This window comes from Corella eumyota, chromosome 5, assembly GCF_963082875.1.
Source record: "Corella eumyota chromosome 5, kaCorEumy4.1, whole genome shotgun sequence".
Lineage (NCBI taxonomy): Eukaryota > Metazoa > Chordata > Ascidiacea > Phlebobranchia > Corellidae > Corella > Corella eumyota.
In genome coordinates, this window is record NC_137494.1 from 15,558,627 (window position 1) to 15,571,257 (window position 12,631).

The 12,631-nt window shown below is 36.5% G+C and overlaps 1 protein-coding gene across 1 annotated transcript in view; it reads left to right on the plus strand.

Annotated features, from left to right (window-relative positions):
* LOC145753612 (uncharacterized) overlaps positions 1 to 12,631 on the plus strand; it is a 45,030-nt gene that overhangs the window by 11,992 nt on the left and 20,407 nt on the right. Inside the window, exons 32-57 of the mRNA XM_082570014.1 lie at positions 6 to 98; positions 176 to 337; positions 408 to 505; positions 597 to 773; positions 941 to 1,068; positions 1,272 to 1,468; positions 1,574 to 1,924; positions 1,998 to 2,219; positions 2,364 to 2,495; positions 2,601 to 2,815; positions 3,067 to 3,258; positions 3,469 to 3,639; positions 3,809 to 4,442; positions 4,556 to 5,044; positions 5,189 to 5,260; positions 5,746 to 7,365; positions 7,519 to 7,796; positions 7,851 to 8,661; positions 8,853 to 9,163; positions 9,262 to 9,688; positions 9,836 to 10,152; positions 10,306 to 10,548; positions 10,715 to 11,045; positions 11,199 to 11,885; positions 12,011 to 12,118; positions 12,348 to 12,613. Coding sequence (XP_082426140.1) covers positions 6 to 98; positions 176 to 337; positions 408 to 505; positions 597 to 773; positions 941 to 1,068; positions 1,272 to 1,468; positions 1,574 to 1,924; positions 1,998 to 2,219; positions 2,364 to 2,495; positions 2,601 to 2,815; positions 3,067 to 3,258; positions 3,469 to 3,639; positions 3,809 to 4,442; positions 4,556 to 5,044; positions 5,189 to 5,260; positions 5,746 to 7,365; positions 7,519 to 7,796; positions 7,851 to 8,661; positions 8,853 to 9,163; positions 9,262 to 9,688; positions 9,836 to 10,152; positions 10,306 to 10,548; positions 10,715 to 11,045; positions 11,199 to 11,885; positions 12,011 to 12,118; positions 12,348 to 12,613 — 8,732 coding nt within the window. The remainder of the gene's footprint in view (positions 1 to 5; positions 99 to 175; positions 338 to 407; positions 506 to 596; positions 774 to 940; positions 1,069 to 1,271; positions 1,469 to 1,573; positions 1,925 to 1,997; positions 2,220 to 2,363; positions 2,496 to 2,600; positions 2,816 to 3,066; positions 3,259 to 3,468; positions 3,640 to 3,808; positions 4,443 to 4,555; positions 5,045 to 5,188; positions 5,261 to 5,745; positions 7,366 to 7,518; positions 7,797 to 7,850; positions 8,662 to 8,852; positions 9,164 to 9,261; positions 9,689 to 9,835; positions 10,153 to 10,305; positions 10,549 to 10,714; positions 11,046 to 11,198; positions 11,886 to 12,010; positions 12,119 to 12,347; positions 12,614 to 12,631) is intronic.

The following is a 12,631-nucleotide window of genomic DNA, read 5'->3' on the forward strand; positions in this document are numbered from 1 at the left end:
ACAAAATAAATGTTGTTCGTGTTTGGAAGGAATGGTGCGTGATGATGTCACAAACAAGTGCATTGAACCTGAACAATGCCCCTGTGTTGACGACAATGGTAGGATTTAAACTACATCTATGTATGCTTGTAAAACTTACCAGGAAAATTTTGGTCATTTTTGCCAACTATTTTAGGGGTTGAAATCGAGGCTGGAACAAGCACCCAACAAGGCAAATGTACAAGATGCGAATGTATATCGGGCCAGCTTAAATGTGCTGCATACTGCACAGCAGATTCATGTGGATTGGAAATGAAAATGGTCACAGATGAGGAAGGCTGTTGTGATTGTTTGCCAAGTAAGTTAAGTTGATGTTTGATCATAAACATTATTTGTAAATATCCTAAATATAACAATATATTATTTAGTTTCTTCAACAACAACTGTTCCATTTACCCAATCTTCAGTTGAAGTAACAACCTCAACATTACAAGAATCTACTTTTACTACTACAAGTGCTAATGTGGTAAGCCATTTTGATACTTTAAACTAAATTAAAATCTTGTTCGGAACATAAATAGTTAAGGTACCTTTAAAAATATTATCAAAACTTTTAGGCAACCTCCCCTATGACGACCACAGGAATATCTTGTGCTTGCGCTGAGGGCTACATTGCCTGTGATGAATGCACAAAGTGTGTCAACAACAACACTTTATGTGATGGAGTTCAACAATGTAACGATGGATCTGATGAGGTTGGGTGCAACTGTATTTATAATGGAATCATTAAGCAGGTAAAACTTAATAAATATTGAGTAGTTATACTAAAATATGTTTTATATTTAATTATAAAAATGATTAAAATAAATTTAAATTGACTTTTATTGGGGAAACTTAACAAAATAATGGCTAACTTACTAGGATTTTTAGTAAAAATGCTAACTTGTTAAATTTATTTTAGAACAGTGAAACTTGGCAAGAGAGTGAATGTGAGAGTTGCAGATGTGAAAATGGGGAAGTAACTTGCACAAAGTCATGTGGTATCAGATGTAGTGAGGGCTTTTATCTACAAGTTTATCAGGACAACAGGTTTGTAAATCATTGTTTTATAGTTAAAAAGTTGTTATTTGTATGAGTTGTTTTACTAACTGTAACAGGTTAAATTGGACATTTTTCAAAATTCCGACGTTTAATTTTTTTGTTAAATTATTAATAGCCTAAGAAACAACTCTGTTAAAATGTTATACAACATTGTATATGGTGTTGGAAACTCACATATATATTTACTACAGATGCTGCAGTTGTGAAATAGCTGGAATGGTCACAACCACAACAACTGGCAAACAAGAAGCAACCACAACGTTCAGCCCTGTATCTACAACAGCAGCAGAGGGTACAACCACCACAGCAGAAAGTGTAACTGAAACAACTACTTCTGTTGTTACAACCACTGTTTCAACTACCCAGAATTCTGAAGTTACTACTAAGGGTAAGGTTAATTTTTATTTTCTGTAATACAAGAGATTACTGTATCTTTGGTTAGTTTTTTTTGTTTTTGCAAACAGAATAGATATTTATTTTTAAATGATCACAGAGGTCTGCTACAGTGCACTTGGGATGGAATCAGGTGATATTGGAGATGGAGAAATATGGGCATCATCACACGCATTAAACAGGGAACCACGATTCGGTCGACTTGATTCATCTGAAACACCTGAAAATATTAAGTCCTGGTCGCCAAGAAGTGACGACTCTAAACCTTACTTTGAGGTTTCATTCCTCGAATATACGGAGGTGACTGGGATCTCAACACAAGGAGGCAGTGATGGAGGTTTTGTAAGGGAGTTTATGATCGAATATGCTGACAGTGAAGGTGTTAAGATGTTGACGGAAACATTGCAAGATGAATCAGGGATGATCATTAAACAACCCATTTTGTTCCAAGGTAATACTTTGAATTAATTTTTGGTTTAATTAAATTAAATGTTGCTATCTACTTACATATTTTATTATACCAGGCAATCAAGATGACCAAGGTATTATTCGCAACAACTTTCCTGCTCCGATTTTTGTGAAACAAATTCGAGTTCTTCCAATACTAGACTCAGCCACGAAGATTAGCCTCAGAGTTGAGTTGTTTGGTTGTGGTAAAGCGCTAACAACGACCATGTCGGTGCCTTATTGGACGGAAACCACCGTTGAAACTAAAGTTCAAACCACTGAGCCTACTTCAACTGAAGGTTTGTTGATTAAATTTTACTTGGTTTAGTTTAAACGCAATAATGTTTTATTTAGTAGGGTTTTTATATTTACTATATAGTTGAGGTTGTTTGGTACAAGTAACTACCATAGAATGATGTTTAATATTACACTTTATGTTATAGAAGTTACAACCATGGAAAGTGGACAAACCACAGCTGAGATTGTTACCACAACAACAGAGGTTGTTACTTCAACTCCAATCCCGACCTCTGAAACAACAATTCCAATAACTAAAGAAGTTACAACAACTCAAAGTAAATTTTTTATAAATGTTTATGCTCTACCATGAACTGTGGAAGACTTTAATTTACTTAAATGCAGGCAATTTTTGAATTATAAATCATGATTTATTCCCACAGCTGTCGAAACTAGCAGCACTTCGGTCACAACTCCTGATGTGTGTTTTATTGAAATGGGATTGGAGATGGGTTCAACCAACAATATCGGTAACCCAACCCTGACAGCCTCGTCAACCAAACAAGGTTTAACTCCCGATGATGGAAAGTTGGATTCAAATCTGAATGAAGAAAAGTTCTGGAGCCCTGCTATGGACCTCGCTGATCAATATTTACAAGTAAGTGTGCCATTCTGTAGAATCTATTTATAGTTAAGCTTAATATGCATGTCCAATTTAGGGGTTACAAAATTTTTAAAAATTGCAGTTTGTGGTGCATGGATAAGTTGTTGCAGGCATATATTGGTTAAGAGTTGTGACCATTTTACGGCAATTAACTGTAAGATGGGCTATCAACTAGTAATACTGTTACTTTGTTAATCGCAAACTTTGTATTTGAAGACTCTTTTAACGGTTTTATATTTTAAAAGGTCACTTTCGATCAAGATGTCATTGTAACCACCATTCTAACACAAGGTGGAGTGGATGGCTGGATCACCAAGTTTATTGTGTTAAGTAGCAAAGATGAGGTGGAATGGTTCAAAGTTGATCTAACTGGGTTAACTACAGAAGGAAATCCTCTTGTATTTTCAGGAAACAACGATGCTAGTTCTGTTAAGGAGGTGAAGAATTTATATTAAAACTTTATAAGAAGTTATTTTTTAATATTATTTTTTATGTTTTGTTTTAGTATTTTAAAACCAAAGCTTATGTTAACTACAGTTTATACTATAAATCCATGTTTATTTGGGGCATGGTTTAACCTGTATTGAATTGCAAAATTACAATTTAAAATTTTAATATAGTATATTAAAAAGTTTTTATGATCTTAGACCTTTCTTCTGTTTCCACTTGAAACAAGAGCGGTTCGAATTGTGGCGATGGCTTGGCACAGCAGCATCCAAACCAGAGTAGGACTTCGTGGATGTTATAAAGAAGTGGAGACTACAACCAAGGAAGTCGTGGTTACAACCGAGATTGTTAAAACATCAACTATCCCCGTGGTAAAATCTTTGTGTTTTAATTGGTTACAGAATGATTGTTCATATTGTTTTAAACTTTATTGGTTTTAATTTAATTATATACTAAAGTAAATTTAAAATATCCTTCAAGTGCTTTAACTTAAACATCATAAGTTTCGTGCTAAACTTTAACTAAAGTTTATTTTATTAGATAATGACAACAACCAGCAATGAATCAACTCCAATGGTGGAAGTTAAGACAACCAAACAGGTTCTTCCCACCACCACTGAAGTAGTGGTTACTGTAGGACCAGTTGGCACAACCACTACCGGAGGACCAGTTGGCACAACCACTACCAAGGGACCAGTTGGCACAACCACCATGGGGGGACCAATTGGCACAACCACTACTGAAGGACCAGTTGGCACAACCACTATGGGTGGACCAGTTGGCACAACCACTAAGGGGGGACCAGTTGGCACAACTACTAAGGGAGGACTAGTTGGCACAACCACTACCGGAGGACCAGTTGGCACAACCACTACCGGAGGACCAGTTGGCACAACCACTACCGGAGGACCAGTTGGCACAACCACTACCGGAGGACCAGTTGGCACAACCACTACCGGAGGACCAGTTGACACAACCACTACTAGAGGGCCAGTTGACACAACCACTAAGGGAGGACCAGTTGGCACAACAACGAAAGGACAAGCTGGCACAACCACTACTACTAAGAAAACCGTGACCTCTGCCCCTCCAGTGGTGACCTCGACAGAAGTGATTGCTTCAACAGAGATTGTTGGCACCACAACTTTGCCGGAGAGTACTACTATAATTACCAGTAAGTTTTTAGTAAAATTTAATGTAACAAAACACTCGCCTTATTAAGACAAAACTTTTAGTCCTTTGCAAATTTTATTTAATATTAACACAGATTAACTTATATTTTTTTAGAAGTTTGTGATGAGCCGATGCCATTTGAAGAATCTGCAGACTCAAACAAAGGAGTTTTTGCTTCTTCTTACAAACCAGGAAGCGAACCAAATAAAGTGGTTCTTGATGAAACATCAGACTCATGGTCACCATCTGATAGCGACCCACAACCATTCCTTGAAGTGGTGTTTGATGAACCAGTTAAAATAACTTCAATCATCACCAAAGGGGGTGAAAATGGGGAATTCGTGCCCCAATTTACCCTTAAAACTTCACGTAGTGTTGATATTAAGGTTAAAGATTTGCTCGATGATTCCAACCTACCACAAATATTTGAAGGAAATAATGATGACGTCACTGCTGTTAAACATCCACTAGATGGGGCAATATTGGTTCAAGTTGTGAGGATTTATCCTCTAAGAACCTCAGAAACGCCGATTAGTCTTCAGGTTGAGTTCCGAGGTTGTCTTGAAGGTCAAACCACCACTGCAATGGTTGAAACCACCACTGGTAAGTTTTTACTTTAAATTGTTTAACTTTTGTTTTAATTTAAAGACTTAAATTATTTTTCAATGTTTTTAGATTTTTGCTCTTACCATGTTTTTAAATGTTTAAATAATTAATGAACAAAACTAATTTGTAAAATGTTTACAGAAGGTCTCCCTACAACAACTCAATCTCAAGTTATTACAACTACAACTAAATCTGTTTCTACGACAACCGCTGGTAGGTCTTGTTTGGTTTGTAAGTTAATTTATTTTAATCTTATTGTTACAAAGCCAACTTTCGAACTTGCATTTAATTTTAATGTCCAATTTATTTAGCGTTCTGCTCTGTAAAACTATTTTCCATTAGCACTTTACTAAACGAAGTGACATTGTAATATTGGTTGAAATCTAACTTAGGACCTCCAATCGTGCTTAATAATGTTATGACATGTTATTAGTATTAATATAACTTAGAACCAGTGGTCTTACCCAAGTTTTTAACATGCCAATAAAAATGGAACCCAGTACTTTAGGGTTCCTATTACTTTATACAACTACAAAGTATCATTGGTAAAACATTGAACTTGAGGTTGTTAAAAGCACAATTAACCTCCTGAACAGCAGCATTCGTAATCACATTAAGGAAACATAATATTGTGTTAGACACTACCTAAAGCTATAATTGTTGTACAGCTATTTGCTAAAACTTTGTCACTTTTTTAGAAGTTTGTGATGAGCCGATGCCATTTGAAGAATCTGCAGACTCAAACAAAGGAGTTTTTGCTTCTTCTTACAAACCAGGAAGCGAACCAAATAAAGTGGTTCTTGATGAAACACCAGACTCATGGTCACCATCTGATAGCGACCCACAACCATTCCTTGAAGTGGTATTTGATGAACCAGTTAAAATAACTTCAATCATCACCAAAGGGGGTGAAAATGGGGAATTTGTGCCCCAATTTACCCTTAAAACTTCACCTAGTGTTGATATTAAGGTTAAAGATTTGCTTGATGATTTCAACCTACCACAAATATTTGAAGGAAATAACGATGACGTCACAGCTGTTAAGCATCCACTAGATGGGTCAATATTGGTTCAAGTTGTGAGGATTTATCCTCTAAAAACCCCAGAAACGCCGATTAGTCTTCAGGTTGAGTTCCGAGGTTGTCTTAAAGGTCAAACCACCACTGCAATGGTTGAAACCACCACTCAAAAAATAGTAACCACTAAACAACCAATTGAGAGCACAACTGGTTCGCAAACAACCATGGAGCCTAGTACAGTCAAAACAATTACAACAAGAGTTGTGACACCAATTGAAACAACTGAGGGTGGTGTTGTTACCACAACGGTGACCACCGCAGTTGAATCAAGCACAAGTAAGGTCTTTAACAGCACAACCACTGCAGGTTTTATTGTTGAAACTATTCCACCTGAATCTACAACCAATGCACCTCTCTTATGTGATGAAGCCATGGGCTTGGAATTTGGTTCCTCAAACACAATTCTTAATCCTACATTGTCAGCCTCAAGTAATGTTGAAGAAGTATTTAAAGCAAGGTTGAAGTTTGTTGATGAGGAAAATGTACCTGACGCCTGGATTCCTGCGTTAGATGACAACGAACCTTGGATCTCCGTTACTTATGATCAAGCAGTAGTTGTTACTTCCATTATGCTACAAGGGGCTGGCGATGATTTTGTAACATCTTTTACTGTTAGTTATTTACAGGATGAAAAAGTTGAATGGGTTCCAATAACTGACAAGGATGACTCTTTCCCAAAAGAGTTTGTTGGTAATTCTGATTCGAGGTCGGTTGTGCAAGTTACTTTACCTGAACCAATCACTCATGTGAAGTCAATTAAAATATTCCCAAAATCTTCGGTTGGGTTGCCAGCGCTAAGAATTGAATTAAGAGGTTGTTTTGTTATTGTAATGACTACAACCATAAAGGAAAAAAGCACAGAAATAACTACTCAAGGTATGGGATCAACTACATCACCTAGTGGAGCTACAGAAATAACCAAGTTGCCTTCTACCACTGTTTCAAGTGTTGTCACAACTTCAATCAATCCACTAGAGACTACCTCAGAAGGGGCAAGCACTGATATAATCACACCACCTCCCCCAACCCCACCGCCTTTTAAATCAACAACCCAGCCTTCAACTGAACCTTTATCTTCAACTGAAGCTGCTTCTACTTCACCCGTATATCAATCAACTACAATGGAATCAACTGAGTCAACAGTTGCAACAACCCGACCAGCAACTGAAGAAGAAACAACAAATGCTTTTGTTACCACGACTACAAGTAAAAGTGTTACAACCGAAGCAACTACTCAACGTAAGTTTAAATATAGAAAAGTTCTGTAGAGCTGTTGATTAACTAGACCTAACATAGACCTAACAAATTTTGTAGAGCTGTTGATTAACTAGACCTAGCTTACACTTTGATGTTAAGGTTTTTATTTTATTTCCAATGTTTTTTTACTTTTAGGTATGTGCAGTGAAGAAATGGATTTGACAAACAACAAAATTATCCCCCAGGATGGGTTAACTGCAAGCTCCCACAAACCAGAAAGTGATCCTTCCTATGCCAAAATTTTGGAGGATTCCGATGCATCTTGGTCGCCACTAGATAGCGATGAGGAGCCATATCTTGAAGTTGAATTTTTGTCACCAGTGTTTGTGTCAGAACTTCATACTCGTGGTGGAAATGATGAATTTGTTGACCACTTTTTTGTTGAAGTTAAATTAGTCGATTCAGATGATTTTGTTTTTATTGAGGATACAATTCTAGTTGAAACTGCTACTGGGGTTGTTTATGAGCAAACACCAAAAGAATTTACCGGCAATAGAGATGCCACGCATGTGAAAACCAATTTAATTGGAGTTGAAAATGTTGAAGTATTAAGAATCTATCCCAAACGTGTTGTCAACAATCCTGTCAGTCTGCAAATTGAAATCATTGGTTGCTATGAATTGACCACAACACCTGTTGTCATAGAAACAACGACAGAAACAATTGTCAAAACAACTTCACCATCTGATAATCTCTCAACTGAGGCCCCAACATCAACATCGAAAGAAACAACGGTGGTTGTAACAAAAACAACAAAGTTACCATCTAGTGAGACTACGTTGCCAATTAAAATTGAGGAGACTACCCTAAAAACCACAGAAACACCAACTTCACAGAGTAACATTGAAACCACTCCAAGTGGTGAAGCTACTACTATGTTGGTGGAGACAAGTAAAGAAGTTGTAGCAACAACTTTAAGACAAATTGTGACCGATTCAACTTCTCCTATCTCGGTTACAACCCAGAAGATTGTTGAACCAACGACTTCTGTAATTGTCACCACAAACGGCCAATCAGGTGAAACTACAACCAATCCTGTTACCAAGACAACAGCAGGACCTGTTGCTACCACTACCAGTGCTATAATAAAAGGATCAACTTTCAGGCCCACATCAAGTGAGGAGTTGACGACAATTGGTGAACATGCCACGACTGGTGTTGTGGTATCTTCAACTGCCAATAGTTCAACCACGGTTGAAGTTGTTCAAACTACGACAACTCCTGCTGTTGTGATGACTTCAACTTCTATTGCAACTACTTTAGAGATGACAGAATCAGGTGGTTATTAATTTTTAAACTCTTGTTTACAAAATGAAAAATTGCGGTAATAATAACTGAAGTACAACTGTAAAATGGCTAAAATAATTACATTAATTTTATGCAAAATTTGGAATTATAACGTGATATAAAGTTTATTGGGCATTGTTATATATTTTTTTATAACTTGGTTCTTATGTTAATAATTACAGGACTATGTGATGAGGACATGGGAATGCAGACCAGAGAGATTCCAGATGATGCCATTGTTCATTCTTCAGCAAAACCTGATCATGGATCTGAAAACTCACGACTACTCCCAGACAACACAAACTATTGGTCCCCATTAGACAGTGATGAAACACCATATTTGGAGATCCACTTCCCTCTGGTTGTGACCATCACAGGGATAGTAACACAAGGAGGTGGAAACGGGGAATTTGTTCCTGAGTTTAGGCTCCAGTTTTCTTCAGATGAAGAAGTTGAACCAACACCAGTTGTAACTTCTGAAGGAACAGAAAAGGTTAATATTATATTAATTTTTTTACCTAATTTTTTTATAAACTACATTGATGTAGATTTTGTTTTTGTGATTCTGTTGTAATTTTGTTATATTTTCAGATATTTAAAGCCAATATTGACGATTCAAACATCGTGGAAAATAATCTTGATGAGCAAATAACGTTAAAGGTTTTAAGAATTTACCCAACAAGAGGTTCTACTAACCCATCTATCAGTCTCAAGTTGGCAATCATAGGTTGCCCATATGAGGTTCTAACTACAACCCCAGTGGTCGTGGAAACCACTAGAAAGTTTGTTGTCACAACAACCATGCCTATAAGCAACACAAGTGAGACTACAAAAGTAACTGAAATTACAACAACTAAATCGACTTCTGCAATTGGTTCAACAACCCCCCTAGCAACGGTGACAACATCTTCAAAGGTTGAGGAAACCACGGTTATTACTGGCACTAGTAGTCAACCAGCAACAACGATTGCTGATGAGAAATGTGAAGACGAAAAGTTTATTCTCACCCAAAACAAAGGTTTAAAATAAATTATTAATAGTTGGTGTTTACAAATTAGTTAAACTATTCAAAATTGAAACTGTTACACATTTTATATTACTTTATTTATATTGTGGTGTAGTTTTTACTTATAGTTTATAACATCTTGTTTTTTGTCAATGTTAGGCGTTCCCATCCCAGTATCAACCTACTCAGCTTCAAGCAACTCAGAAGCTTCACTTAATGCCAAAATAGATATTGATGCAGCTATTTCAGGCACCAAGTCTCAGCTTCTCTCTTTTTGGAGTCCACAAGAATCTGACACATTAGCTTGGCTCTCAGTTGAGTTTAAGTCCCCAGTCACGGTTGTAGAACTTCTTACACAAGGAAGTGTAGGCGAGGATAAGTGGACAACTTCGTTCGTTGTTCAGTTTACAACAGATCCACCAACTATGCAGAGGGACTGGAAAGTTGTTTTCGATGAGGATTCAACATTGCCAAAGGTAAAATATTTTAAGTATTTAATATATTTAATTAATTTGTTTAAATGATTAATTAATTTTTATAATTTGTATTTCTACAAAAAAAAAACTAAATTTTAAATTCTTAATTTTTTTTAAAATCTGTAAAAATGTTTAACTGTAAATCTTTTGTAGGCATTTGAAAGTAATGTGGATGACGCCGGAGTTGTTGTTTCAAGTTTGCCCGAACCAATCTCCAACGTTTACGGAGTTCGAGTTTTTCCAAGAACGTGGAGCAGCAATGTTCCTGCGCTGAGGTTGGATCTGATTGGCTGCTTTGTGGGACCGACGGCAACCACCAAACAGGTTACCACGACAACAAGTGGGTCGGTTGTCAAGACAACACAGTCCCTAACATCATCACAATCTTCTGAAACTGTAAATACCTTGTTTAGTTTTTTTTTTATTTGTTTAACGCATAAGCCGCTTTTATTTTGTGACAAATCCAATTAAAACACTTTCACGTGTTCAATTGATTGTTTTTTTGTAAAATTATTGTTTATTTGTGATTTGTACAAAACTAACCAAATAACGAATGTTTAAGACACCATCTACCGCTGTTCAAACTACAACCACTAAACAAGTTTTACCAACTACCACCAAAGTCGGAACAACAACGTCAGCTCCTAGCTCAACATCAGCTAAGTCATCAGTTGTTACCGTAACAACCATGCCAGGTTCAGTTTCAACTGCATCTGTTACTATCCCTGTTGAAAGTAGCACAACTGCCGAACCAGTGTTTACTACACAGAGTGTGGGTTCCACCACAAGTGTTCCTGTCAGTGAGAAAACCACTCAAAGTTCGGTTACCAGTGATATTGACACAACTCATGTTGTTACCACTCATTTAGTTGAAATTACAACCCAGGCACAAGGTATGGTTAATTGTTACTAAAACAATTTGTTGTGATGTTTGGATATTGACAACACTAATTCTTTAAAAAGTTTTTCATTCGTAAAATTTTTAGAATTTTAACATATAATACTGGAAGAAAGCTACATGTTTGTAAAATATATATTTGTTAAAGGTTTGTGTGATGAACTAATGGGAATGCAGAGTTACGCCATCGCCGATTCCTCCATCTCAGCTTCTTCCTTTAAACAAGGCAGCGAACCACACAAAGCTAGGATCAACAACAACGAAAACACATCAAGATTCGGCTCTTGGTCGCCCTCTGGTTTCGACATGGAACCTTCCTTAGAAGTGAGATTTGAGGACCAAGTCCAACTTACATCAATCTTAACACAAGGTGGCAGTAATGGGGAGTTTGTGAGTTCATATATCGTTAAATACTCACCTAATGAAGATGACGAACTTCTTACAATACTTAACACTGATAATCTTCCACTTGAGTTCACTGGTAATAAAAATGATTTTTCAATTCAAGAAAATCAGTTAACTGAACCAGTAATTGCAAAGGTTGTTGCTATTTATCCCATTGTTCAACCTGATGAAGTTAAACCAAGTCTTAGAGTTGATTTCAAGGGATGTTTGTTGCACACGATGACATCAACTAAACCTTTTGTTGTTGAAACCACGACCACTACTTCTACATCAACTTCACTTGACCAAACAATGGAAGTACCAACCACAATCAGGCAAACTAACACAACCGAAGTTGTTACAACTATTCCTTTATCGAACCCAACAACTAAGCTGACATCTTCAACAACTACCTCACAAACTGAGTTGATTACTACAACCATGCAGCCAGGTAATTAGTATCTGTAGTAATTTAAAACTAAATCATTGGGAGTTTAGGTTATAGTGCTTTTATTTTATGCTTAGTTTATAAAATTTATTTTTTTGATTATTTTTTACCAAGAAGTTTATGTTAAGATGGTAAAACCACCACTGAGGTGGAGGTAACAACCTCAAAATCATCAGTTTCAACGAGTGAGAAGCCAGTTACAAGCCAACAATCTGAGACAACCACCCACTCACCAGGTCAACTTTTAACTTTATTTAATAATATGTGAAAAGGTTTTTTTGTAGACCTGAGTTAATTTAAATTTGCTTAATTTATTGCCTGAATATTTACCCATTTTTAAACTGCTATTCATATAATTAATTTCATATCCAAAGTTGTATTAAAGGGTAAATAGTTAATTAAATTTAGGTGTTTTATATTTCAATATATATTTTTGTAAGTGTTTTATATTTCAATTCTGTTTAGATGAAACAACTCCATTGATTGTAACCCAAACCACGAGAATGTTCCCCACAACTTCATCTCTCACAACAACACCAGGCACGACTCTGTCATCTGAAACCACAATCAAATCGTTTGTTTCAACCACTTCAGTGGTTCCTGGAACCACATCACAGGTCTCTGGTGCCATGACGACAACCATGGTTCCTAACAAAACCACTGTTGAAGTTGTGGCGACATCTAGTGAGTCTTCAACTTCTGCGGAACAAACTACTGCTCCAGTGTGTGCTGTAAGTTGTTATGTTTAA